Here is a 25,680-nt window from a genome sequence, read left to right on the forward strand (position 1 = left end):
GTCAGAGGTCAGAGGTCAGAGGCCTCCAGTGAAGGAATGAGGACATGATGGACCAATGAGGACACGATGGACCAATGAGGACACGATGGACCAATGAGGACATGATGGACCAATGAGGACATGAGTCCCTGTAACTGATTTAATTTCTTATTTATTTGAGTCGTTTCCTTCACATTCAGTCAAACAGCTGCTGATCCACGTTAAGAACGCAAAATAAATCCTAAATCTGAGAAACTGTTCGTTAAATGTCTTCCTTCATGATGACGGCGGGGACAAACGTCTCAGATCAGTGGACGTCCCGGAGGACGGACGGTCTCAAAGCTCCTCCTCCTCTGTCGGGAGGCGTGTCCCATCAGAAGGTGCTCTGCAGGAGACAGTGGCAGCCGCAGCCGGCGGGACACTCGTCCTGCCGCCGGAACCAGTCCATCATGTGACTGGTGTGTCCTCCGTGTCCACAGCTCAGACAGAAGTTGGACGAACCGCGGACGGCCACGTGACAGATGGCGCACTGGAAGGTGAGACGCTTGCAGACGGCGCACTGAGTCCCACGAGCCTGACTGCGACAGTGACAGCAGTACACGCCGAACTCTGCAACGAGACAACGGGACAGAGACGGGTCCAAGGGGACACTCAGTCAGTGAGGACACGATTCATGTCTTTATCTGTTAAAAGGTTTGTTTAGTGAAACTGTGACATCTGCTGAGATAAAGAGACAGACAGGACGTGACGCAGCGTCCTGAGGACATACCGATGCCTTTGTGCGGCTCAGGAGGACAGGAGGCGAACTTGAGGACGTCGGCTCGTTTGTCCCTCAGACCCCAGCGGTACAGGATCTCACCGTAACTCTTCTTGAAGTCGTCAAACTGCAGCGTGTTGGCCGGGTCCAGCAACCTGCACAGGGACAGGAAGTGACATCAGAGCCACAAACACAAAGACGTGTCTGAGTCAGAGCGGGGGGCGGAGCTACGTCACCTCTTGTTCATGTCGTGCTGCTCTCGCTCTCGTTCCCGTGGGTCTGTGTAGCCCTGGTTGCCGTAGCGATAGTCGTCAGGAGAGGACTCGCCCCAGGGGTTGATGTGCTCCGAGTCTCGTCCTGTAAATGAAAAACATTAAATAAATCACATGTGGGGGGGGGGAGGGGCCTGGAGGGGGGGCGGCCGGCGCGTGGCGCTGGGGAGCCTCACCTGGGATCCAGGTGGTTGCGGTGATGGAGTCAGACGTACTGGAGCAGGAGCCGGAGGTGACGGAGCTGGAGGTGAAGCTGGGCTGAGACACAACATTACATCACTTCCTGTCTGCTCTCCAAACAGTTTAACCACAGACTGTAGACAGGGGCGCCGAAAAGGGGGGGTAAAGGAGACGGATTCTAGGGGCCCATGATTGAGGGGGGCCCAGAGAGGCCCCTAATGATGATGAAATTATAATACAGAAAAAATAATGACACTAAGTTATTAACTAACATATAATCACAAATGTTTTATTTTCAATGTCCTGGTAACAATAACTTTATTTGTTTTGGAAACATCAACGCCTGCAGGGCCCCCCCCCCCCCCCATTTATGTAAAATGGTTCAGTCCGACTGGATCAGCTGCAGGTAGCGCACCGGCGGTTTGTCACACAGCGCCACAGCGGGCAATGAGGAGGAGACGGCAGTATGCCTCAAACATCAGGCAGCCACAAAAGAAAAGAAAAGAAATTAAGAGAGGAGAAGGAGTGGAAGCGTCGACAATATGTCACCCAGTATTTAAATAAAAGGTGGGTTTGTTAGTTGTGGTGGAAAGTTCTGGAATATTAACTTTGTCCCTGTCTGTGGTCTATAAGCTAGCTCCCTTTTCTCACCATGTTAGCTCAAGAAAACTCTGGATTTTTACATTTTACTGCTATATTAGTTAAATAATCAATCCAGTCAAACATTTATCAAGCTGTTCTTATTCAATAATAGTTGATCTCCCCTCTGTCAAAATGATGCCTCATTCTGAACAGAGTCAAGTGCACCAGCAGCTGCAGCAACAACAGCTGTCTGTCAGCCCCCAACTTCCCCTGCCCCTGAACCAGCCCCAGTATGTAACATAGCATCAAAAAATTTCGCCGCTATGTTGGGGGGCCCTGTAAAGATTCTTTTCATGGGGCCCAAAATCCCTAGCGGCGCCCCTGACTGTAGAACCAGTGGACGCCATGACGGCTCCTCAAAGCATGTGGAGCTCCCCCTGGTGGCTGACTGCTGTATAGGACATATAAGCCCCTCCCCCTTAATGTTAATGGGCGGGACTACATAGTTAATATAATGCTGATGTATGTTCTTGAACACTGTAGAAACAGAAGATGCCTGCCACGCCTCCTCCTCCTCCTCTTTCTCTGGGTTCCTCCTCCTCCTCCTCCTCCTCCTCTTTCTCTGGGTTCCTCCTCCTCCTCCTCCTCCTCCTCCTCTTTCTCTGGGTTCCTCCTCCTCCTCCTCCTCCTCCTCTTTCTCTGGGTTCCTCCTCCTCCTCCTCCTCCTCCTCCTCCTCCTCTGGTTTCTGGTTAGTCCCGCCCACTAACATGGAGGGGGCGGGGCTCGTGACCTATACTGCACCTGTCCGTGCATTAAACCCTTTCCAGTCTGTAGCTGACTTACATATCTGGAGTGGTGGGGGGGCAACATGGAGGGGCGAGCCGGGTGGTGTCCATACAGGGCGTAGCAGTCTGGAGGCGGAGCCTGAGCTCTGAAGACGCTGCAGAGCATGGCCAGAGTCTGGACATCACTCATCTGACTGTAGTGGTCCAGCCTGAGGAGACAGAGACAGGTCAGCTGTGACAGATCACATCCATGTCCAGACGCCGTCTCTCTGAACTCACAGAGTCTCCAGCAGGTGGCGTCCAAACGGGTGTCTGGCCCAGGGCGTCTCCGTGTCCGGGTCTGAATCTGGACTCAGGTCCTGACTGGTGGCTGCCGACGCCAGAGCCCAGACCTGCACAGGACAGAGTTCAGTTCATGAGTCGTCTCCTCTCTGGGGAACAGCTGATCAGCTGAGACATGAAAACGTCTCCGTGAACTTTGACCTTGGCCACGTCTCTGCGTCCCACCGCCAGCGCCGCCGCTGCGTTCTTCTGACACGTGTCCTGGATGTCGTTCATGTTCAGACTGGAAACACACAACTGTTAGCACGGAGACACACCCTGGCCACTTCATTAGGTACAGCAGTGAAACCAGTCCTGCTCTAATCTGGTCTAAGAAGGTTCTGGTTCAGCTTTAGTTTCTAACGACTGAGACAAATGTTGGTTCGTGATGTTAGCATGTTAGCCCATCTGATCTAGTCCCTGGTCTCTAGTCTCTAGTCTATGACGTGTCTCGGCCGTGTCTCTCACATGTAGCTCTCTCCCAGAGTTTTGTGGACGGGCAGCAGACAGGAGGTCTCCTGGATGATCACCTTCCCCGCCAGTTTGATGGGACGGTTGCTGTAGTCGGATCCTTCTCTCTTCGTCTTGAAGCGGCGGGATTTCTAACAGAGAGACGGAAAGAGAGACGGGAGGGAGACAGACAGGAGGAGACAGCCAGCCCAGAGGAGACAAAGCACCACCTGATTAAAAGTGGTCTAGGAGACAGAGGACAGAGTCTGTCCACACTGCGAGACACTGACAGACTGATGAGGTGGCCAATAAATACGTTCCCTCTACACTGATGGAAACAGGACAGATCAGTCAGGTTTGTCCTCAGGACGAGACGTTAACGAGATGTTAACGAGATGTTCTGGTCGATCTCCATCTCAGGACAGAACCAAACTAGACCTGGAGACGGTTTCATTCTCTGGACTTGACTCATCAGCTGTTGACTGTCTCGCAGTGTGAGCTCCGTTCGTGTCCAGTTTATTAACAAACTAACATGAAATGAACAAATTACATTAAAACTGTTTCACATGAAGCTGATCAAGAGAAACTCACCTGGAGGTGTTAGTGAGCGTTAGAAGCGTCAGACAAGACGTCGTTAGGTCGATTAGAGACGTGTTCAGAATCTAACGCTCGAGTTCTTCCTGTCTCATCAGTGTCTCAGTGTGACTGATGAAAGGCTAGCATTAGCTATTTACAGCTAACGGCTGCAGCTAGCGAGGACAAACTGAAAGTAACGATGGACCAGAGTAACGTCTGGTTGTGAGGAAGAGAAATAATGGAAATATAAAATATAAAATCAAAGCTTCCAATACAGAAAACTAAACTGTGAACCAAGATGGAGGCATGTGCTAAGACGTATGACTCCTCTTCACCTCCTCTTCACCTCCTCACAGGCCTTTCACACTATGAGCAACAGAAGCTACGACTCTGTTTGTGTTGTAGGAAACATTCTCATTCGTTATTGACGGCGTTGCTTGGAACGAGCACTGGCTGTAGATATAACACGGAAACGAACGGATCTGATTGGTTGATGAGTCACAGTTTCAAAAGAGCAAAAAATGTCGCACCACCAGCAACCACCAGCAACCACCAGCAACCACTAGCAACCACTAGCAACCACCAGCAACCACCAGCAACCACTAGCAACCACCAGCAACTACCAGCAACCACTAGCAACCACCAGCAACCACTAGCAACCACTAGCATACGCTGCTAAACAGCCTCGCTAACGTTGAGTTTGTTGGAAGAATGAGACTCAGGACCTGCTGCTGGTCTCTGACAGGAAGTCACGTCTCAACATCTCAGCCTCAAAGTCAAACACGTAGCGTGAGTTAGCATGTCTGCAGCTTTAAAGGCTAACCCTGCTAGCATGCTGTAGCTGGAGCTCCAGAGTTTCTGTTCCCACTGGTTTGAATTCACATTTTAAATCTGAGCAGAAAAAGACCTGAAACATGTCAAAATATCCTGGATCATGTGATCATGGAGCTCCTTTAATGACGCCATCTCTTCTTCTGTGGTGGTTTACCTCCAGCTCCACCTGCTGTTTATCTGACAACCAATAAACTTGTTTTTTTATTTTCTTTAGATTAGCTGAAAGTCTGTGCAGCATTTGTGTTTTACTAGTTGGGACTGAACTGAAGATGCTGGAGCTGAAGCATGAAACCCGTAGCTCTGAACGTTCAGCCTCAGAAAGAAAAACTGAAAAGCTTTAAATCCAGAACACAGAGTTTAAACGTGTTAGAGTTAGAGCAGTTAGTTAATCAGTGACATGCTGATGAATAAACCGTTAAAAGCCCCAGAGAAGAGAACGACAGAGCAAAGAGGGATGGATGAGATGGACGGATGCTCTGATGGAGGGATAGAGCTCAATACCGGCCAATCATGGAGGGTTTGGACAGACCAGCGGCGAGAGGCAGAGATTGGGAGCTTCTGATTGGAGGAGAGTGAGAAGGAGGAGTGGCCCACAGCGGCGTGGAGGGCAGGTGATTGGCCAGAGAGAAACACAACAGGAACAAATAAAAACAGACAGAAGACCATGAGGAAGAGATGGACACAGCTTCTGAAGACGTTCACCTCCAACTGTTATTTACCCACAATCCCTCACTGCTCTTTATGGAAGTTTATTAATGACTGAAATGTTCAGGGAGGACACCAGCGTCCAGAAGAAGACCAGCTGAAACCAAGAGAAAGACTCCAGGAAGTAGAATAAAGCTTCTGTCAGGAAGTTCAACGGCTACGTGTTCTGGAGGAAGACGACGGGAACAAACAACTGTTCTGGTGATTTACATCCAGCTCAACCCTCACAGGTGTGTTTTAGACTCCAAACAACTACAGTTGAGGCCGAAATTATTAGCCCCCCTATGAAATTAAAATTTTCTTTTTTTTACTTTTTTAGTAGAGCATGGAATTTTCAACATAGCATTTCTAAACATACTAGTTTTCTTTAGAAAGCATAAATTACTTCAATTTGCACACAATAACAGAATTATTAAAAAAAATAAAAAATGACCACGGTCAATATTATTAGCCCCCTTAAGAACTGACCATTTTATTTAGCCATAGCACAAACCACTGTTGTGCAATGATGTGCTTTGACTTTGTAATGCTCAAAGCTTGTAAAATCAAATTAAAATTAAGAGTTATCTCCCAATTTACACACAGTATAAATCCTCCAGTAATGGTTTTGGCTGGCACTTGAGGAAGCATCATGCCAAAAACAAAAAAAAATCAGTTTAGACTTGCGAAAGAGAATTGTTGATGCTCACAAAGCAGGAGAAGGATACACAAAGTTATCACAGCGTTTCCAAGTGTCAAGAAGTGGAGTGAGAACCATCATCAAGAAATTAAAAGAGTGCCACATTGTACGGAACAAGCCTGGCAGAGGTAGGAAGCGAAAGATGTGTCTAAAGACCCCAGAACAACCGCCAAGACACTAGGGAATGACTTAGCCTTGTCGGGAATTGTAGTCTCAAAGAAGACAACCACTAGAGTTCTGCACAGGAATGGACTGGGAGGTTGCAGACCAAGAAAAACTGCACTTCTGCAGAAGAGACCTTAAAGGCAGACTGAAGTATGCTAAGGACAACCTGGACAAAGATGATGCATACTGGAAGCATGTCCTTTGGTCAGATGAGACGAAACAAGAGCTCTTTGGCCACAGAGACATTGCTTATGTTTGGAGAAAGAAGGGTGAGGCGTATAACCAACAGAACACCATCCCCACAGTGAAACACAGTGGAAGGAGTATTATGCTGTGGGGATGCTTTAGTGCATCTGGAACTGGGAATCTGGTCAAGGTGGAAGGAATCATGAAGAAAGAAGGATATGTGAAGATTTTTAAAGAAAATGTCAAGCAGTCAGCAGCAAAACTGGGTCTGGGTCATCGCTTTGTCTTCCAACACGACAACGACCCAAAACACGCGTCACTCCTGGTGAAGAACTACCTCCAGAAGACCAAAGTGAATGTTATTGAATGGCCTGCACAAAGCCCTGACTTGAATCCTGTAGAAAATCTGTGGGGTGAACTAAAGACCAAGGTCCATGCCAGAATGCCATCAAATCTGGAAGAGCTTCAGAGATTTGCCAAAGAAGAATGGGCTGGTATTCCTCAGGAGACGTGTCAGGGACTTGTTGAAAACTACAACAAACAACTACAGGCTGTTATCCAGCAAAAAGGATACACAACTGACAGTTAACATCAGTGGGGCTAATAATTTTGACCCTGGTAATTTTTAGTTTTTGTGAAATAATTTCATTTCTGTGTGGAAATTAAAATAATGTAAGCATCCAAAATAAATGGCAGATGTTTGAAAGACGTGTTAAAAATTCTTTGCTCTGTTTAACAGCACTTGGGAAATATTTTCAAAAGAATCAAATTTCCATAGGGGGGCTAATAATTTCGGCCTCAACTGTATAAAGACCGACTGTCACGTCTCCTGTGTCCTTGAACGCACCACAAACAGCCAACGACCTGGTCCATTCGTTCTACACATGAGAGGAAATAACTCCTCATACCAGCAGGTGGCAGTAGTCTGGATTAATCATTCAAAAGAGGAAACAGGAAGAGCTACTGTTAGCAGGGAGGCTACTGTTAGCAGGGAGGCTAGGAAGAGCTACTGTTAGCTGGGAGGCTAGGAAGAGCTACTGTTACCTCGGAGTCTAGAAAGAGCTACTGTTAGCTGGGAGGCTACTGTTAGCTGGGAGGCTAGGAAGAGATACTGTTAGCTGGGAGGCTAGGTAGAGATACTGTTAGCTGGGAGGCTACTGTTAGCTAAGAGGCTAGGAAAAGCTACTGTTAGCTGGGAGGCTAGGAAGAGCTACTGTTAGCTGGGAGGCTAGGAAGAGCTACGGTTAGCTGGGAGGCTAGGAAGAGATAATGTTAGCTGGGAGGCTACTGTTAGCTGGAATGCTAGGTAGAGATACTGTTAGCTGGGAGGATACTGTTAGCTGGGAGGCTAGGTAGAGCTACGGTTAGCTGGCAGGCTAGGAAGAGCTACGGTTAGCTGGGAGGCTAGGAAGAGATAATGTTAGCTTTGAGGCTACTGTTAGCTGGAATGCTAGGTAGAGATACTGTTAGCTGGGAGGCTACTGTTAGCTGGGAGGCCAAGAAGAGCTACGGTTAGCTGGGAGGCTAGGAAGAGATACTGTTAGCTGGGAGGCTAGGAAGAGCTACTGTTAGCTGGGAGGCTACTGTTAGCTGGGAGGCTAGGAAGAGATACTGTTAGCTGGGAGGCTAGGTAGAGCTACTGTTAGCTGGGAAGCTAGGAAGAGCTACTGTTAGCTGGGAGGCTAGGTAGAGCTACTGTTAGCTGGGAGGCTAGGAAGAGCTACTGTTAGCTGGGAGGCTAGGAAGAGCTACTGTTAGCTGGGAGGCTACTGTTAGCTAGGATGCTACTGTTAGCTGGGAGGCTAGGAAGAGATACTGTTAGCTGGGAGGCTAGGTAGAGCTACTGTTAGCTGGGAAGCTAGGAAGAGCTACTGTTAGCTGGGAGGCTAGGAAGAGCTACTGTTAGCTGGGAGGCTACTGTTAGCAGGGAGGCTAGGAAGAGATACTGTTAGCTGGGAAGCTAGGAAGAGCTACTGTTAGCTGGGAGGCTACTGTTAGCTGGGAGGCTAGGAAGAGATACTGTTAGCTGGGAGGCTAGGTAGAGCTACTGTTAGCTGGGAGGCTAGGAAGAGATACTGTTAGCTGGGAGGCTAGGAAGAGATACTGTTAGCTGGGAGGCTGGGTAGAGCTACTGTTAGCTGGGAGGCTAGGAGACTAGGAGGCTACAGACTGTCCTCTCCTGAATCAGCTGATACAGACAGATGTCCAACTGGCTCCAACGGTGCAGGACACACCAGAAACACTAGCGTCACCATCTTCTTTATGTGTCTGGTCCCATCAACATGTTAAGAACCTTCAGTGAGAACCGTTCTAAGAACACAGTGGAACCAGCTTCACTGAAACGAGGAGACGTCTGAGTCCACCAGTCCAGACCAAAGACCATGAGACAGTGTGTCCTCTTGTCTCCGCCCACAGACTGATGATTGGTTTAGTCTTTAATGAACTTCCACATCTCAAACAGAGTGTTAACATGTTAGCATCAGGTCTCTGTGTCTCACCCGTTCTTTGTAGTAGAAGGACGAGATGGAGACGGTGTCTTTGTCGGAGCGAGTCGGGCTGCCGCTGTACAGACGCAGCGTGCTCTGAGACTCTGAACGCATCTTCATGGGAGTCAGGACGCTGCTGTGATAGGCCGACAGAGCCGACAGGGACCTGAGCACAGACACAGCTCACCGTTAGCTTAGCATCGAGCCTGAACGCCAGACCAGCTCATCTCCTCCTGTCACTGGAAAAACACTTTCAATGTTCCTCTAGCGCCCCCTTCAGGACAAACTTTACATGTTAGCTTTGTGATATTAATAAACTCTGTAGCCTGCAGTGGGCGCTAACACCACAATCAGATGATGTGGGCGGGGCTTAATGCGGTGATGGACAGAAGAGTGACAGCAGTCATAGACATCGAGACAGAAACATGCAGGTTTCTGGTTTGTAGGGTCGAGTTTGTAACCTCACCTGGGGGTGGGCTCTGTGGGCGGGGCAGAGCGGTGCATGGTAATTGGTCGGGTGAAGTAAACCAAACAGCCGGTGCCACAGAAACGAGCGCCGGACGTCCGAGGGAACGGGATGTTGGCGTCCTGGAGGAGAAGAGCGTCAGAGACAGATTCTGTTTCTGGAAATACTCTGGTGCTGAACCTGCTCCTGGTACCTGGTAGGAGCCGTAGGTGTTGGTGACCCGAGGAAACGCCTGCAGGGCCGGAGTCACCGGGTTGGACAGGACGAAGGGACCAGAGGACGGGTTGTCTTCCTGTGTCTGACAGAGGACAGACAGAGAGACTGTGTTAGCGTCTTATAACTGTCACTGAGATAATATGTTTGTCTTGAAGGGGGCGCCAGAGGAAAGAGGAAGAGACTTAGTGTTCTGGTTCTGGTTCTGGTTCGAGTTCTAGTTCTCACCATATCAGACTCCAGACAGGACACGAGTTGACGGACACACGGCTCCAGACAGTTCTGGTTCCTCTTCACCTTCTGGACCGACGTGTCTCTGAGGATCTGAGCAGAAGAAGAACAAGACAAACCTTTATTAGTCCTGAAAATACAACGTCATACAGAAAAGACAGAGTAAACATCAAGAGTAAAAAAAGATAAACAATGAAATAAAATGGACCAGGCGTGACTGAAGGTTTTTAATCAGCGACCCTCTAGTGCGGTGCGTTCAGGTACCTTCTGGATCTTGGTCTTCATGGCGGAGGGGATGGTTGTCGGGGAGACGAATTGGAAGGTGGGCGCGGCGTTGTTGGGATACTGAGCAGGAAACTTGACCACCAGGTGAACCTGATGGGCGCCGAAGTGAGCCGACACCACACAGCTGTGGTTCAGGGCGTCCATCTGCACCACAAAGACACGAGGACGACACCGATGCAGCTTCAGATCCTTCAGGAACAAACATGGAGGACGACTCACGACAGAAACCAAAGCTCTCACCTCCACGTTGACGTTCCTGATCTGCAGGTTGACCAGAGAGAACTCCTGCTGCAGAGTCTGAGCCAGACCTGAACCCGCCGCCGAGTCCTGACGACCTCCAGAGGTCAGAGAGCCGTCCTGATCTGAGACACAAACACCAGGACCACGGCTCAGAACCAGAACCAGAACCAAAGTCAGACTCCAAGACTCTGTAGAGCAGAGTCCTGCAGGTTCTCACCCAGCAGGTTGTCTGCAGCGGGGCCCACACCGTGGTGGCCCTCAGGCTCCTGAGACGACAGAGACTTCTCGGTCTCCACGGTGAGAGACATCCCCTCCATCAGGTCCTCCACCACGTCACTGACACACAGCTACACAAGAAGAAGAAGAAGAAGGGAGGACGTTAACCAGTGAACATCAGGAGAGCCTGGCTGACGTCGTCTGTGACCTCTGACCTTCTGGAGCTGAGGATCGACCCTCCAGATCCTCAGAGTCTGATCTCTGGACCACGTCACCAGCTGGTAGTCCTTCGATCCTGGACACAGACAACAACTACTAACGTCTTCTTCTGAGTGAATGTATGGACGTTTATGAAGACATTCTGTCTTCTACATGCTCATGATGATCAGTCCAGTCACAGACACAGAGGTTAGCCTAGCTTAGCACAAAGACTGAGAGCAGAGGGAAACGTTAGCGTCATCACCTTCTTTCTGAGGCCTCCACTGGAACTCCAGCACCACGTCGTCGTGTCCTACGAAGGCGTGGACGGGACTGTTGAGGTCGAGCGTGCTCCACAACAACAAGCTGTTCTCTCTCCTCAGCTGAGGAACCATGACGGTGACCAGACCGTTGGAGAACGGCTGAAAACACAGAGCAGCATGAACGCATCCTCAACGCATCCTCAACGCATCCTCCCTCCCTCCATCCAGGACCAGACGCCTGGTCCCTCGTGTTCTTGTGTCTCCGTTCTTTTAAATGTGTCTGAGCTCTCAGTCCAGAAATATTATCAGTGACTTCCTACCGAGTCTAATGTCTCTTTGTTTTCTTCAGTTATTACGAGAAAGAAAACGTCTCCAGCTCTTAAAGTCTGGTTGATTTAAATGATACGGGTTTGAAACTGAAGCCTTGGTTCTGTCGGTCTGTTGTTGGAACTCAGGTGTTCATACTCACCGTGTACCTGGCCTTCCACACTGGCACCTGACAGGACAGGATGTTCAGGTACTTCCTGGGCTGTCGGTAATCCCAGAACTACACCCAGAAACAGCAGAGAGGAAACACATGATTAGACTGTTGTGTCCCGGGACAGACAAACTGAGATCAGATCTCCAGAGCTGGCTGGGGACGCATGTGGAGACACATTTATATTAAGACCAGGTGGAGACACAGGGACTTAGAGATGGACAGGTGAGGACAGGTGAGATCAGACGTTAAAGGTCTGAACGGATCCTGAGAGTGACGGGACATTAAAACCTTCCAACAGGTTCATTCATCTTGTGTTCGTTACCATTTAAAGTTCGTTGACTTCTTTAAAACAATCAGAATAAAGAAGTGAAAAGAGACAAGAGTCAGTGGTTGAGTTCAGAGCGTTTGATTGGTCCGTCCTCACCTTCACGGAGTTGTCCTGGCTGGACGTGGCCAGGATGAACTCGTTGTCCGGATGCCAGTCGAGGCCGTGGATCTTGGACAGATGAGCGGCCACGTACTCGGCCGCCGTGTTCGGCTTCTGCTCGGAGAGAAAGATAAAAACATTCAGACGCTCTGATCTCCTGGGTCTGGGATGTGAACCTGAAGGCCTCGTCCTGAGTACGGCGCAGAGGAACCAATCAGCAGGTCTCTCTCAGTCCTCACTCTTTTGTCCCAGATCCGAACGTCTCCATCGTGACTGGACGCCAGCAGGTTCTGGTTCTTCCTGTTCCACTTCACCTGAGACGCCCCGGCTGGAGGAAGGAGAGAGACACATCTGCCTCGTAACTAAAGTCATGTTTTCTTCCTTCTTCTAAATTCATCAGCAAATAAAAGCTGGTTCATCTTCACAGGAGCGGTGCATTCAAGGACACTCAGACATCTGAACATCTGAATAGGCGACGTTTAAAGAACATGGAACCACAGGAGTCTAGATGTCTGTATTTAGACTTTTTTATTTTTAGGTCTCAGATGTTGGAGTGTCCCTGAATGCACCAGACTCACAGCTGACTGAGACAGAAGGGAGTCCATCAATCAGCTGATGTGTGATTTAGGAAATGAACTGCGACTCACCGACAGCAGACAACGCCACCGTAGGTTTCCTGGTGTCTCTGTGAAGACAAACAGACGTTAATGAGCCAGAGATGAATTATATTTTATTTTATTTAAACTCTGAGCAGACACTGATTCTGTTTGTCTCTCTGAAGGGATCAGTCTTTAAAAAGTTCAGCTGTTCCTTTAGAGCGTAGGCGTCAAACTCTTTGTCTGTAAGTACCCTGTCCTCTGCTGACAGGAGTCACAGCGTCCTCACGCTACCCCTCCCAAAAAATAAAGGCAGAAAACAGGACGAACCTTTGTGGACGAATATCTGTTTAATATGTAAAAGACAGACCTGTTTGTCTTGTATGTGGAGCTTACGTGCCTCTAACCAAGGAGGACAACATTAGACGACACTATGAAACCAAACGCCACCACAAGTACGAGGAGCTGGAGTTTACCTGGTGATCTGATGTCCAGACACGTGAGTCTGAACGGCTCAGTGGAGGTCAGTCAGCTCCATGTGGAGGTTGGTTGGAGCTGACTGACCTCCAGTGTAGCGACACGCTGAAGTCAAGGTATGATGCTGCGTTTCCACATTTCACCCCCGACACATTGCCTCAGCTCCACACACTCACATGCTCTACATGTTCAGCAGAACTGTGAGCAGCTACTGTCCTGGATGAAGCTGACGTCTCAGAGGAGACACCTTCACTCCATCCTGAGGATTCCCTCAGCTCAGACATCGATGAACCACCATCCAAGAAAAAAATTGAGTTTGACCCCCCTGCTTCAGAGGATGGAACTCAGTCTGGACCCAGCTCTGTCAAACTGAACTGAACCAGGACGGGAGACTCTCACCTGGTGTCCCAGATGTAGATGTAGGTGTCCACTGAGCTGGTGACCAGGAACTCTGGTTCAAACCAGGACCAGTCCAGATCACTGCAAACAACGACACACCACGGTGAGTCAGTGAACGCATCACAGTTAATCCATGAGTCCTTGAACGCATCACAGTTTAGCAGCAGATGGGTGCGTCTGATTGGTCCCTGCTGTTACCTGATGACCCGGGTGTGTCCCTGCAGTGAGGTGTGAGCTTCTCCACAGCCGTCCCTCCACGAGTACAGATCCACTCTCTGGTTACTCTGAGGACAGAAACACCCAGAAACACTAAAACCTCCCACAGGGTTCAGGACAACGAGCAGTCAAATCATTTTAATGACAATTAAATTATACACAGCCTGGCCAAAACAATAGTCACCACCAAAATAAAAGGTCCCCCTCTAATATCTGGATGGACCTCCTTTATCTCTGATTCCAGCTCATTCTCTGTATCATTGTTTCTATAATCTTCTCCAATGTCTCCAGATTTATCTCCATCCAGTGTTTCATTCATGTTTCACCAAGATCTTGTATTGATGATGGGAGAGTCTGACCACTGCACAAAGCCTTCTCCAGCACATCCCAAAGATTCTCAAAGGGGTTCAGGTCTGGACTCTGTGGTGGCCAATCCATGTGTGGACATGATGTCTCATGCTCCCTGAACCACTCTTTCACAATCTGAGCCCCATGAATCCTGGCATTGTCATCTTGGAATATGATCCATTGATGGAATAACCTGGTCATTCAGTATATTCAGGTAGTCAGCTGACCTCATAATGTTGCTGAACCTAGACCTGAGCAACTGCAGCAACCCCAGATCATAGCACTGCCCCATAGCACAGGCTTGTACAGTAGACACTAGGCATGATGGGTGCATCACTTCATCTGCCTCTCTTCTTACCCTGATGCTTCTCCACTATCCTTCCAGTTTTTAATAATGCGTTGGACAGTTCTTAACCCAGTTTTAGTAGTTTCTACAATCTCCTTAGATGTTTTCTCTGCTTGATGCATGCCAATGATTTGACCCTTCTCAAACAGACGACCACAGGATGTGTCTTTAGACATGGTTGTTGAAGAAATGAGAAGCTACTCATTGCATCAGTTGGGCTTAAATAACTTGTTGTCAGCTGAGCGATAATCACCCATGCAGTGATTATCCAATAGGAGGTGAACACCTGTTTGATTACCGTAATTTCCGGACTATTGAGCGCACCTGTCTATAAGCCGCAGGTGTCCACGTTGAGATATTATTTTTTAAAGCTGCTGTCTCCAACGTCTCACCATCGATTCATTGATAACAAACTCACGTGCAGCAGCTCTGGTTCCTTCTTCGACAGCCAGATTACCTTTAACTAAAAGCTGCATCACATGCTTTTCTTCGTGTTTTCCATGATAACGGTGTGCGCATGATGTGCATTATGCGCAAAACGACTGTTCAAGTCAATCTAGCATCTTCTTCAGCGCTCTATCTCTTCCACCTGTCAGTGTGGCTTCCCGCTAGAGCGCCCCCTGGAGGCCGTTAGCCCATAACTGTCATTGTTTAGGCCGCAAGGTTCAAAGCGTGTGAAAACAGAAACGGTTTATAGTCTGGAAATTACGGTAGTTACATCTGTCAGGTAGTAAACTAATGTAGTGGAATTAATTATTAAGTCACTTTTTATTCCTCAACAAATGCTACATCAACAGATTTAGCTCCTGTTAGCTAGAAATATAAATATGCTACCATGACATAGATTTAGTATATAAAAGATACTAACATTAGCTAACATTAGACCCTAACATTAGATGCTAGTACTTGCTAACATTAGATGCTAGCATTAGCTAACATTAGACCCTAACATTAGATGCTAGTATTAGCTAACATTAGATCCTAACATTAGATGCTAGTACTTGCTAACATTAGATGCTAGCATTAGCTAACATTAGACCCTAACATTAGATGCTAGTACTTGCTAACATTAGATGCTAGCATTAGCTAACATTAGACCCTAACATTAGATGCTAGTATTAGCTAACATTAGATCCTAACATTAGATGCTAGTACTTGCTAACATTAGATGCTAGCATTAGCTAACATTAGACCCTAACATTAGATGCTAGTACTTGCTAACATTAGATGCTAGCATTAGCTAACATTAGACCCTAACATTAGATGCTAGTATTAGCTAACATTAGACCCTAACATTAGATGCTAGCATTAGCTGACATTAGATGCTAGCATTAGCTAACATTAGACCCTAACATTAGACGCTAACATTAGATGTTAGCATGAGATAACATTAGATGCTAACATTAGACGCTAACATTAGATGTTAGCATGAGCTAACATTAGATGCTAGCATTAGCTAACATTAGACCCTAACATTAGACGCTAACATTAGATGTTAGCATGAGCTAACATTAGATGCTAACATTAGACGCTAACATTAGATGTTAGCATGAGCTAACATTAGATGCTAGCATTAGCTAACATTAGACCCTAACATTAGACGCTAACATTAGATGTTAGCATGAGATAACATTAGATGCTAACATTAGATGCTAACATTAGATGCTAACATTAGATGTTAGCATGAACTAACATTAGATGCTAGCATTAGCTAACATTAGACCCTAACATTAGACGCTAACATTAGATGTTAGCATGAGCTAATATTAGATGCTAACATTAGACGCTAACATTAGATGTTAGCATGAGCTAACATTAGATGCTAGCATTAGCTAACATTAGACCCTAACATTAGACGCTAACATTAGATGTTAGCATGAGCTAACATTAGATGCTAGCATTAGACCCTAACATTAGATGCTAGTACTTGCTAACATTAGATGTTAGCATGAGCTAACATTAGATGCTAACATTACACCCTTACATCTATGCTCAGTTGCAGTAAATGCACCGTAGCTTATTAACTAGCATGAGCAGCTAATTCAGTTGAATCACTGTCAGTTTACTGGTTAGCTGGAGCTAACAAGCTAAAACTATGATGAAACAGGATTAATGAAAACAGTCTGAAGATTCATTTATATTTTTAAAATGTTTTCATGAACACGCAGTCAGCAGTCAGTCCTTGAACTCACCGAGGCAGCGAACACGTGGGCCTCTGACCTGTGGGGGTTCCACTGGACCGTCCCCACGTCCCACTTACTGTGACGGCCGATCTTCCTCGGAGGTTCAGACGGAGCCTCCAGGTTCACCATGTAGAGGAAGCGACGTCTACGACACATTTAAACATCTGATACCAACGCTTTTATATGACAGCTGAGGAAACTTTAAGTGACTTTTATCTCATCACTGGAACATAAATCTAAAAGATTCTTCATCCTGCTGACGTGTTGTCACACCTTAAACCTGAGAGCATCAGTCAAACATGAAGTTTTCTAAACTAAGACTGAAATAAATAGTTTAAAATTAAAAACTCTTTGTATATTGTATAATGGTGCGTTCAGGTGTCCTGAACTTACCCGGACAGCACAGCGTGGGAGCCCAGACAGTCCACAGACATGGCAGTGGCCTGAAAGCACGAGACACATGTTTATTTTTAATCAGATCATTTAACTAATTATCTCATTAACTCTGAATTCATATTTTACTGATGGATCCTTGAACTCTTGGTTGATAAGGAGAGGCTGAGTGAATCCAGTTAATCAGGTTTAAACGTGTTTTAGAATTAAAGAAGACAAATCTGTGATGTGTTCAGGGTCCTCTGGTGAGATGAGTTGCTGCTAATCTCAATATTTTGTGTTGTCCTGTGACTGAGGCTCCATTCAGACCTCACATTAATATCGGTCCTGGTTCATCTGATCACACCTGACTGGTTTAACGTCCAGGTATCAACACAGACACATCTTAACATGTGAGAGTCTTTCCATCTGGTTCCAACATCTGGATCATGTCTCCAAGGCAACCAGCAGCTGTTGATGGTTCTGATCCAGCGGTAGGTAGAGATCCATTAGAGACAGCAGCTGTGACCACATGATGGCGCTGCTGATTTACAGACACACACACTGAGATCAGATCTCAAGTGCTGGCTGGGGACGCATGTGGAGACACATTTAGATTAAGACCAGGTAGATGGACAGGTGAGACCAGGTGAGACCAGGTGAGACACATTTATATGAAGACAGCTGTCCTCTCTGTAACAGATAACTCCATGTTACTCATGTTAATACACATTACTGCACCTTATTATCATTCCTATGGTTCTTGTCCATTTGTTCATATACTTATATTTTAGGTTAATCTTATTTTATTTTATCTTTCTTTGTCTTTGTGGATGAATAAAGTCTAAGTGAACACAGGAACTTAGAGGTGGACAGGTGTGATCAGCTGAGACCAGGTGTTGATGTGAGGACTGAACGAGACCAAAGACGAACTTGAAATCTTCTTTTTACCTGAAGAACAGAATGAAATCATCACCTGATCTTAAAAACACCTGCTGATAAGTTTCCTGTTGATCAATAATTCAACTCAATCTGTATTTAACGAACATGTTCATGATAAATTAGACCTGAAGGGACAGTTCTGATTGTTTCGTTTGTCACAAACAGACACGACATTAGAACCAAGGCGGGTTAAACCCGGACAAGACGCGGTTCTGTGTTTCTCGGAACTTTTCCGGAGTCGGTTCCGGTTCTTGAACGCTCCTCCACCTGAGCTCGCGGACAGAAATACCTGAGCATCCCGAAACTCCACCACCACATTCTCACTGCTCCAGCGGGCCGCCATCTTTACCGTCCGCTACCGTCAACAAAACACCACGTGACTATGAGGCCTCAGGCCGCGTTCACTGCCGCTGGGAAAAACGAGGGTCATGAAAGCACGGATCAACTCGGCGTGTTCAGCTAATTAATAAAGAAGGAAAAATGTTTGCAGTTTTAAAGTTTAAAGTCTAGTGACCTAGTGGATAAATGTGTGTTTATATAATTTGGAAATGTGTGTATATATATATATATATATATATATATATATATATATATATATATATATATATATATATATATATAAAATGATTTAATATATATATATATTAAATCAGTTTGTCTAAATACGTGAACATATTGTCAAACACATCAAATTAATTAAATTAAATTACATCAAGAAACTTACCTCGGTTTCTTTTTCTGTCAGACTCCCACAAAACTACCGTATCTGATGATATCCATCGTTACATTATTATCTTTATATTTATCTAATTGTATATCTATGTGACACAATGTAAGGTAAAACACAGAATCTTAAAACCACAATGAAGTCTGTGAAAAACACCAATAAACTTAAAACACAAAACAAACGTCACTGTTTTTCTCATTTATTTTCGGGAAGTTAAATTTCCGACACAAACGATGCACTTAAACATCCCACACGTTACGACAGTGCTTCCTGTCTTCTGATTGGTCAGTCGTCCAGCTGCTCATCATGTCAAGATGGCGGCCACCCTGGTGGAGCATGTTGTCGCAGACGCAGCAGCGTTTCTGAAGAAAGCTCCTCTCCAGGTGAGTCTGACTCTCCTCCGGCTCCGAGAGCAGGTACAGCGGGAGGAGGAGAACCGGCGGAGGGGCTGCGGAGGTCGGTACTGTCCGTGAATCAGACCGGAGGGAGCGCGGAGCTCCCCGGGGGGGAGGCCGTCAGAGAGCCGCTGACAGTCAACACATCCTCCGCAGAAACTGAGACCTGGTTAACGTTACATGGTTCAAAGCTTTAACGTTTATTTAATTTATTTTATGAATTATTTTATTTATTATCTGGGAACAGAACAACTGTCAAATGTCGTCTATTTACTTTTTATTAATTCAACTTAAATGATCTCACAGACAGTAAAACAACAGGGTATGTAATTATATAATGAGAAAATAAATATAAATAAATAAATAAATATGTCAATATAAGAAAATAAAGGTATAAGATAATTAGTCTAGAATAATAGATGTTAAATCTGTTAGGTCAAGTTCTATAGATGTGAGAGGATCAGTAAGAGGTTCCTGGTCAGCCCTGATGGCTGAGTGTAAAGTTCCTGGTCATCCCTGATGGCTGAGTGTAAAGTTCCTGGTCAGCCCTGATGGCAGAGTGTAATGTTCCTGGTCAGCCCTGTTGGCAGAGTGTAAAGTTCCTGGTCAGCCCTGTTGGCAGAGTGTTATGTTCCTGGTCAGCCCTGATGGCAGAGTGTTATGTTCCTGGTCAGCCCTGATGGCAGAGTGTAAAGTTCCTGGTCAGCCCTGATGGCAGAGTGTAAAGTTCCTGGTCAGCCCTGATGGCAGAGTGTAAAGTTCCTGGTCAGCCCTGATGGCAGAGTGTAAAGTTCCTGGTCAGTCCTGATGGCAGAGTGTAAAGTTCATGGTCTGGGTTCATGTTTCAGGACATCGGCAGGAACGTCTACACTCTGAAGGACGTGGTGGACGAGATCAGAGACAAACCCACCAGGAGGAGTCTGGCCTTCCTGCCCTACCAGCTTCACTTCAGAGAACCTCACCCAGAGCACATCAGACATGGTGACACCCCCCCCCCCCCCCCAAGTCTTATTATGATATAGAATGTACATATGTCTCAGTGTGTCTCTGACGTCCTCGTGTCTTCTCCAGTCACTGAGTTCTCCAAGAAGACCGGAGACTACCCGAGTCTGTCGGCCACCGACATCAAAGTCCTGGCTCTGACCTACCAGCTGGAGCTGGAGCACGTCGGCTCTCTGCACCTGAGGACGGAGCCGGAGGTCAAGGTAGTCCAGATTAATCCAGACGTGGTTCAGATTAGTCCAGATTAAATGATCCAAGTTAGTCCAGATTAAATGATCCAGATTAGTCCAGATTAAATTATCCAGACATGGCCCAGGTTAGTCCAGATTAGTTCAGATTAATCCAGACGTGTTCCAAATTAGTCCAGATTAAATGATCCAGGTTCGTCCAGATCAAATGATCCAGGTTAGTCCAGATTAATCCAGACGTGGTCCAGATTAGTCCAGAGTAATCCAGACGTGATCCAGATTAGTCCAGATTAAAATGATCCAGGTTAGTCCAGATTAAAATGATCCAGGTTAGTCCAGATTAAATGATCCAGGTTAGTCCAGATTAAATGATCCAGATTAGTCCAGATTAAATTATCCAGACATGGGCCAGGTTAGTCCAGATTAATCCAGACGTGGTCCAGATTAGTCCAGATTAAAATGATCCAGGTTAGTCCAGATTATGTGAGGAGAGGAGGATCAATGAACTGACTCATGTTCAAACCTCAGTTTACTGGTCTACATACACACTGTGTTAAATCATTCGTCCTCTCGATCTCTCTGTATGAAGCTAATGCTAAGCTAATCCTAGCCAGTCTCCTGATGACGCTAGCTTCACTCCCCTCTGGTTTCCATCAGGTATCTCATCAGCTGACCTCAGTGTCTTCTGTTCCAGGTCAATATTCAGAGCACACAGCGCCACCCAGAGGCTCCGGTTAACGTTGCAGGTTTCCACTTCCCCTCCAAGGTGAGAGCTGGTTTCAGGTCATCAAGAACCCAAAGTGTTCCACGTTGGGTTCTTACCTCTTGAAAGTGAATCTGGCTACAAAATCCTCCTGATTCCACTACAGGAGGCAACGTACACACAATTCAACCTTTGGACATTTTATTTCTCCTGGACATCATCACATTCTACCATTGTGATCATTATACAATCCAGAAGAAGATGGAGATTTCCTCCATGTTGTTCACACATAGTTGATGTAGAATCGTGTTGGTTGATCAAAAGGATCAACAAAGGTCATAAACCATCATAAAGTGAATCTGAACATTTTAAAACGTGTGCGTTCAGAAACCTGCCGGCGCTGCAGACGTCCGACAGACGGAGACGACTCAGAGCGACAGCGACGCGTTCAACAGCTTCCAGTTCTGGAGAGAGACGCTGCCGAGCGTCGACGACGAGCTGCTGGGTTTACTGGTGAGTCACCACAAACCAAAGACCACGTTTAGACTCCATCCCCAGCTCCTCCTCCTCCTCCTCCTCCTCCTCCTCTGGACACGTCAGACTGATCTCTACACATTAAATAGAAAAGAGGAAAACGTTCTCTGTTGTTATTGATTGTTTTACCCGTCACAGTCAGAATGAGGAACTTTTTAACGCTGTGATGAAAACACAGAACACGTCAGGAACAATCCCAGCGTCTCTGTCTGGTGCTGCTGCTTAGAACCAACATCATCATGGAGTCTCAGAGGAGCTGGAGGTTCATGTCTTCATATAAACTCAGTTCTGGTTCTGGTTCTGGTTCTGTTTCAGAGTCCAGACGTGAATTCAGACAAACGGACACAAACTCAGACGTCGTCCGTGGCGACCGACAGCGACGCGTTCAACAGCTTCCAGTTCTGGAGAGAACCGCTGCCGAGCATCGACGACGACCTGCTGGGTTTACTGGTGGGTTCTGGTTCTGGACCGAGACCCAGGGTGTGAACCCTCTGTCTCTGGGTTCATCCACAAACATCCTGGACTCTGATTGGCCGAGAGCAGCTGCTCCTGATGCTGTTGTTGTGATGTTTGTGTGTTTACAGAAAGAGGGCGGAGTCTCAGCGCAGACGGAGGAGTGGGCGGGGCATAGAGTTTCAGAAGACCAATCAGACGACGAGGACAAAGAGAATGAACCTGACGATGATGATGATGATGAAGATGGAGGAGGCTGGATCACTCCCAGTAACATCAGGCAGGTGAAGATGGAGTCAGCTGATTGGACGGCGCCGGTTGACGTGACGGTCGGATGTCTGACCACCGACTTCGCCATGCAGGTGAACCTCCACAGCTCCACCGGGCCGATCAGCTGATGGCTGCTCACGTTCAGGTGTTTAAAGGTGTTCCTGTGTTTCCAGAACGTTCTGATCCAGATGGGCCTTCACGTTCTGTCCGTTAACGGCATGGTGATCAAACAGGCCAGGAACTACATCCTGAGGTGTCACGCCTGCTTCAAGTGAGTACGACTCAGGTTCTTCCTCTGAGGAGCAGGAACGTCTTTAATGCCACTGTTTCCATTCAGGACGACGAGCAACATGAACAAAGTGTTCTGTCCTCACTGTGGAAACAAAACTCTGAAGAAGCTGGCGGTGACGGTCAACGAGGACGGCAGCGTCAAGATGCACTTCTCCAAAAACCCTAAAGTGCTGAACCCCCGAGGACTCAGGGTGAGACACAACTTTATTAGAACACACAGACAGTGGCGGTTCTACGGGGGGGCATACAGGGGCAGCTGCCCCTGTAAAAATACATCTTGCCACCCCGGTTGCCACCCTATTTAAATATATTTTATTTATTAAAACACATTTTTTTAATAAATTATCTATCCGTAGAAATTCAGCCCTCATCTCCTTCTATCTATCATTATTTACTCTTTAAATTCCCCCCCCCCGGAATTTTGAAATGGTTTCACCCAAAGAGAGAAACGTTTCTCTCACGTCGCGTATCACTCGATATCACTGGACCTTCTCTGGTCCGTCCGTTTACCGCTTCATTCGCATTTCGTCCAGTGCGTCGGTGGCATTCACAGTTAGTTCCGTGTGTTCTGTGTAGTTCTTTATTAAATAATTAAATATAACTACGAGCAGTACGCCGAACTACAAATGAGACTTGGAAGTCCGGTTTGAAATGTGTTGCTGCACCGGGACGGTACGGCCATACGGCGCTGGCGAAGCGGGGAGATTTTGTTCGTCACGTAACGTTTGTTAGCGTTATGGAGTTTGGCCTCCTTTTGGATACGATACTTCTTCTGTCACATGAACTTGTAAACGTGCAAATTTGCTGTTATTTGCTATCATGGTGGCTAGCAAGCTATACGTTATAATGTATGTTTGTTTACGCTCATTACAAAAGTTCCGGGTCACGTAAACCTGACCAATTAAATATTAAAATCAGATTCAGTCCTGTTTCCCGTTTTTCCATTTTGTACTTTTGATCTGAGCCTAAAATTGAAATATGAAAAACCAGCCATTTTTTTCGTTTTGTGTTAGATTAAAAAACAAATAACAAAATAACCAGTCACTTTTTCATATTTTTGATTGCCATTTGAAAAGGGAAAGAACTAATGATACACGAATCCGTGTCATTAGTTCTTTTCCATTTAAATTCAGTATATATGTCTGCCATATGTTGCCACCCCTCAAAAATTCCTGCCCCCCTCTCGCCACCCCATAAATATTTTTCTAGATCCGCCACTGCACACAGATGACAAGGAAAAGACACTCAGTAGAATGGTTCTAGTAAAAATAGAACCAAAGAACCCAAAGTGTTCCACGTTGGGTTTTTACCTCTTGAAAGTGAATCTGGCTACAAAATCCTACTGATTCCACTACAGGAGGCAACGTACACACAATTCAACCTTTGGACATTTTATTTCTCCTGGACATCATCACATTCTACCATTGTGATCATTATACAATCCAGAAGAAGATGGAGATTTCCTCCATGTTGTTCACACATGGAACTCCCCAGGGAAACCAGTCACCAAGGAATGCTACATATCAATGCTAAGCTAACTTTCACTACAAGATGGCTGTGTTGTGTTTATTATCTGTAGTACCACCATTAGACCACTAGATGGAAGCAAAGGAACACGTATGAAACTGAGACACAGGGCTCAGATTCTATCAGTCCAGTCACCATGTGGTGGATAGTTGATGTAGAATCATGTGGATAGACTCTAAACCACAGGAGATAATAAAACTAGATCAGTTACTTTAGTTGTGAAGAAATATTGAGACAGAAGAAGAAACTCTGACATGAGGAAATAAAAGGTTTGTCTGTGTGTTTCCTCTGTTAGCTGAGGCTAGCTGGTTAGCTGAGGCTAGCTGGTTAGCTCCAGCTGCATGATGCTTGTTATCAATAGAAAGAGCAGCTCCTCTAGCTTCTAGTGACTGAGTCTTAACCATCGTTAAGACGTCAGCGTTCGACTGCAGAGCTGACCCTTCATGTGTTGTTTCAGCATTCGCTGCCGTTGCCTCAGGGAGGGAAACACGGTAACAACCCTCAGCTGGTGGAGGACCTGCGGCTGCCCCAGCAGAGACTGTCCCGGAAGGCTCGCCAGAAGACGGATGTCTTCAACCCGGACTACGTGGCCGGAGGGTCGCCGTTCTGCGAGAACGACATCTACAGCCGAGCCGCCAACCTGCAGATCAGAGACGGGCAGTGTGGCGGCGGCAGGCGGCGAGCCAACCCCAACACCGCACGCAAGAAGTTCGTCAAGAGGAAGTGAAGACTGCTGGTGTGTTCATGGACACTCCGACATCTGAGAACCAGCCAGTTTATTACAACCTGGACATTATTGTTACTGTTGGATCTAATAATTTATATTATTGTGTTTAATGTTTGATGATAATGTTGAGGTGATCTCAGCATGGAGCTGAAGTCTGGACGGATCAGACGGACGAACACAACGGTCCTTTAAATATCAGCTGTAGTGATCATTAACATAATCTGTAATAAAACCAATAAATACGTTTGACACAATCAATGAATCGTTTCTACAAATGTTCACACATTCACTCTCTTTGGGTGGAGCCATGCTAACAGTTTCCCTCTGCTACAAGTCTTTGTGCTAAGCTAAGCTAACATGGGTCACCTGACTGTGAGGACGAGGTCGTCCTGAACCAGAAAACCTCTTTAGAGGATGATGAACAGACGCTGAATAAAAGCTTCATCATGTGTTTATTAGTGTTTAATGAGCTGAACAAACACTGACCAGTTATCCTTCATCAGCAGAGACCTGGATCCTCTGAGGACGGAGCTTCAGGGTTCAGGTCTAATCTGAGTCTTTGTCTTCAACTCATAAATAAATCAGATCTTAACATGTGAGAGTCTTTCCATCTGGTTCCAACATCTGGATCATGTCTCCAAGGCAACCAGCAGCTGTTGATGGTTCTGATCCAGCGGTAGGTAGAGATCCATTAGAGACAGCAGCTGTGACCACATGATGGCGCTGCTGATTTACAGACACACCAAGTTACAGTTCATCAAGCCGGATGTGTGTGGCATTTCCTTCAAATTAAAAGAGCAGCACAGAGTCCCTAAATGTGATTAACAGCAGCAAACATGATAAAAGCAGAGTTTAATCTCAGTGTGAACACGTGGACGTTACATGTAAATCTAATGGACGGATGAAATAAACTGGTTCTGTTTGAGGATTAATAACTTTATAACTTCACAGCAAGTTGAACTCTGCAATGAGAATAAGAATAAAATGAATGTTATTGTAATTCTCC

At 46.4% G+C, this 25,680-nt stretch overlaps 2 protein-coding genes across 4 annotated transcripts; one reads left to right on the forward strand and one right to left on the reverse strand.

The window, feature by feature from the left end:
• Positions 1–142: 142 nt before the first annotated feature.
• wdr59 (WD repeat domain 59) lies at positions 143–18,224 on the reverse strand. 3 transcript variants are annotated; one of them, XM_084541358.1, is made up of 27 exons: positions 18,147–18,224; positions 16,937–16,986; positions 16,553–16,688; positions 13,649–13,734; positions 13,451–13,531; positions 12,626–12,663; positions 12,218–12,306; positions 11,976–12,092; positions 11,540–11,617; positions 11,073–11,229; positions 10,825–10,904; positions 10,611–10,740; positions 10,394–10,515; positions 10,133–10,297; positions 9,866–9,961; positions 9,618–9,722; positions 9,425–9,546; positions 8,971–9,124; positions 5,239–5,295; positions 3,346–3,479; positions 3,040–3,121; positions 2,836–2,948; positions 2,615–2,765; positions 1,185–1,266; positions 973–1,093; positions 749–891; positions 143–588 (listed from the first exon to the last, which is right to left on the reverse strand). In XM_084541358.1, the coding sequence occupies exons 1-27, from the start codon at positions 18,198–18,200 to the stop codon at positions 353–355; spliced, it is 2,979 nt and encodes a 992-aa protein (XP_084397484.1). In that variant the 5' UTR covers positions 18,201–18,224; the 3' UTR covers positions 143–352. The 3 variants fall into 3 exon arrangements, 2 of the variants coding, with proteins under 2 accessions (XP_084397484.1, XP_084397483.1); XM_084541357.1 differs by lacking the exon at positions 5,239–5,295; XR_014698975.1 differs by lacking the exons at positions 143–588; positions 749–891; positions 973–1,093; ... (1 more) ...; positions 2,615–2,765; positions 2,836–2,948 and having other exon boundaries at positions 3,106–3,121; positions 3,346–5,295.
• Positions 18,225–18,882: 658 nt separating this feature from the next.
• nob1 (NIN1 (RPN12) binding protein 1 homolog) lies at positions 18,883–24,932 on the forward strand. The gene is made up of 10 exons (XM_084541360.1): positions 18,883–18,967; positions 19,828–19,960; positions 20,051–20,184; positions 20,864–20,935; positions 21,260–21,385; positions 21,722–21,856; positions 21,991–22,221; positions 22,303–22,400; positions 22,467–22,611; positions 24,405–24,932. Exons 1-10 carry the CDS (start codon positions 18,899–18,901, stop codon positions 24,672–24,674), a joined length of 1,413 nt encoding a protein of 470 aa, XP_084397486.1. The 5' UTR covers positions 18,883–18,898; the 3' UTR covers positions 24,675–24,932.
• The last annotated feature ends 748 nt before the right edge of the window (positions 24,933–25,680 follow it).

Source organism: Chelon labrosus, assembly GCF_963514085.1.
Source record: "Chelon labrosus genome assembly, chromosome: 3".
Lineage (NCBI taxonomy): Eukaryota > Metazoa > Chordata > Actinopteri > Mugiliformes > Mugilidae > Chelon > Chelon labrosus.

What these genes read in the sequence shown, in the direction of transcription:
- wdr59 (XM_084541358.1), bottom strand. Translation starts at nt 18,200, where the DNA reads ATGGCGGCCCGCTGGAGCAGTGAGAATGTGGTGGTGGAGTTTCGGGAT. An exon ending in CCCACGTGTTCGCTGCCTCG is followed by an intron (nt 13,735 to 16,552) that starts GTGAGTTCAAGG and finishes TTCTGTCCTCAG; the next exon opens with AGTAACCAGAGAGTGGATCT. An exon ending in TGAAGACCAAGATCCAGAAG is followed by an intron (nt 9,962 to 10,132) that starts GTACCTGAACGC and finishes TCTTCTGCTCAG; the next exon opens with ATCCTCAGAGACACGTCGGT.
- nob1 (XM_084541360.1), top strand. Translation starts at nt 18,899, where the DNA reads ATGGCGGCCACCCTGGTGGAGCATGTTGTCGCAGACGCAGCAGCGTTT. An exon ending in CCCAGAGCACATCAGACATG is followed by an intron (nt 19,961 to 20,050) that starts GTGACACCCCCC and finishes TGTCTTCTCCAG; the next exon opens with TCACTGAGTTCTCCAAGAAG. An exon ending in GTTTCCACTTCCCCTCCAAG is followed by an intron (nt 20,936 to 21,259) that starts GTGAGAGCTGGT and finishes GTGTGCGTTCAG; the next exon opens with AAACCTGCCGGCGCTGCAGA.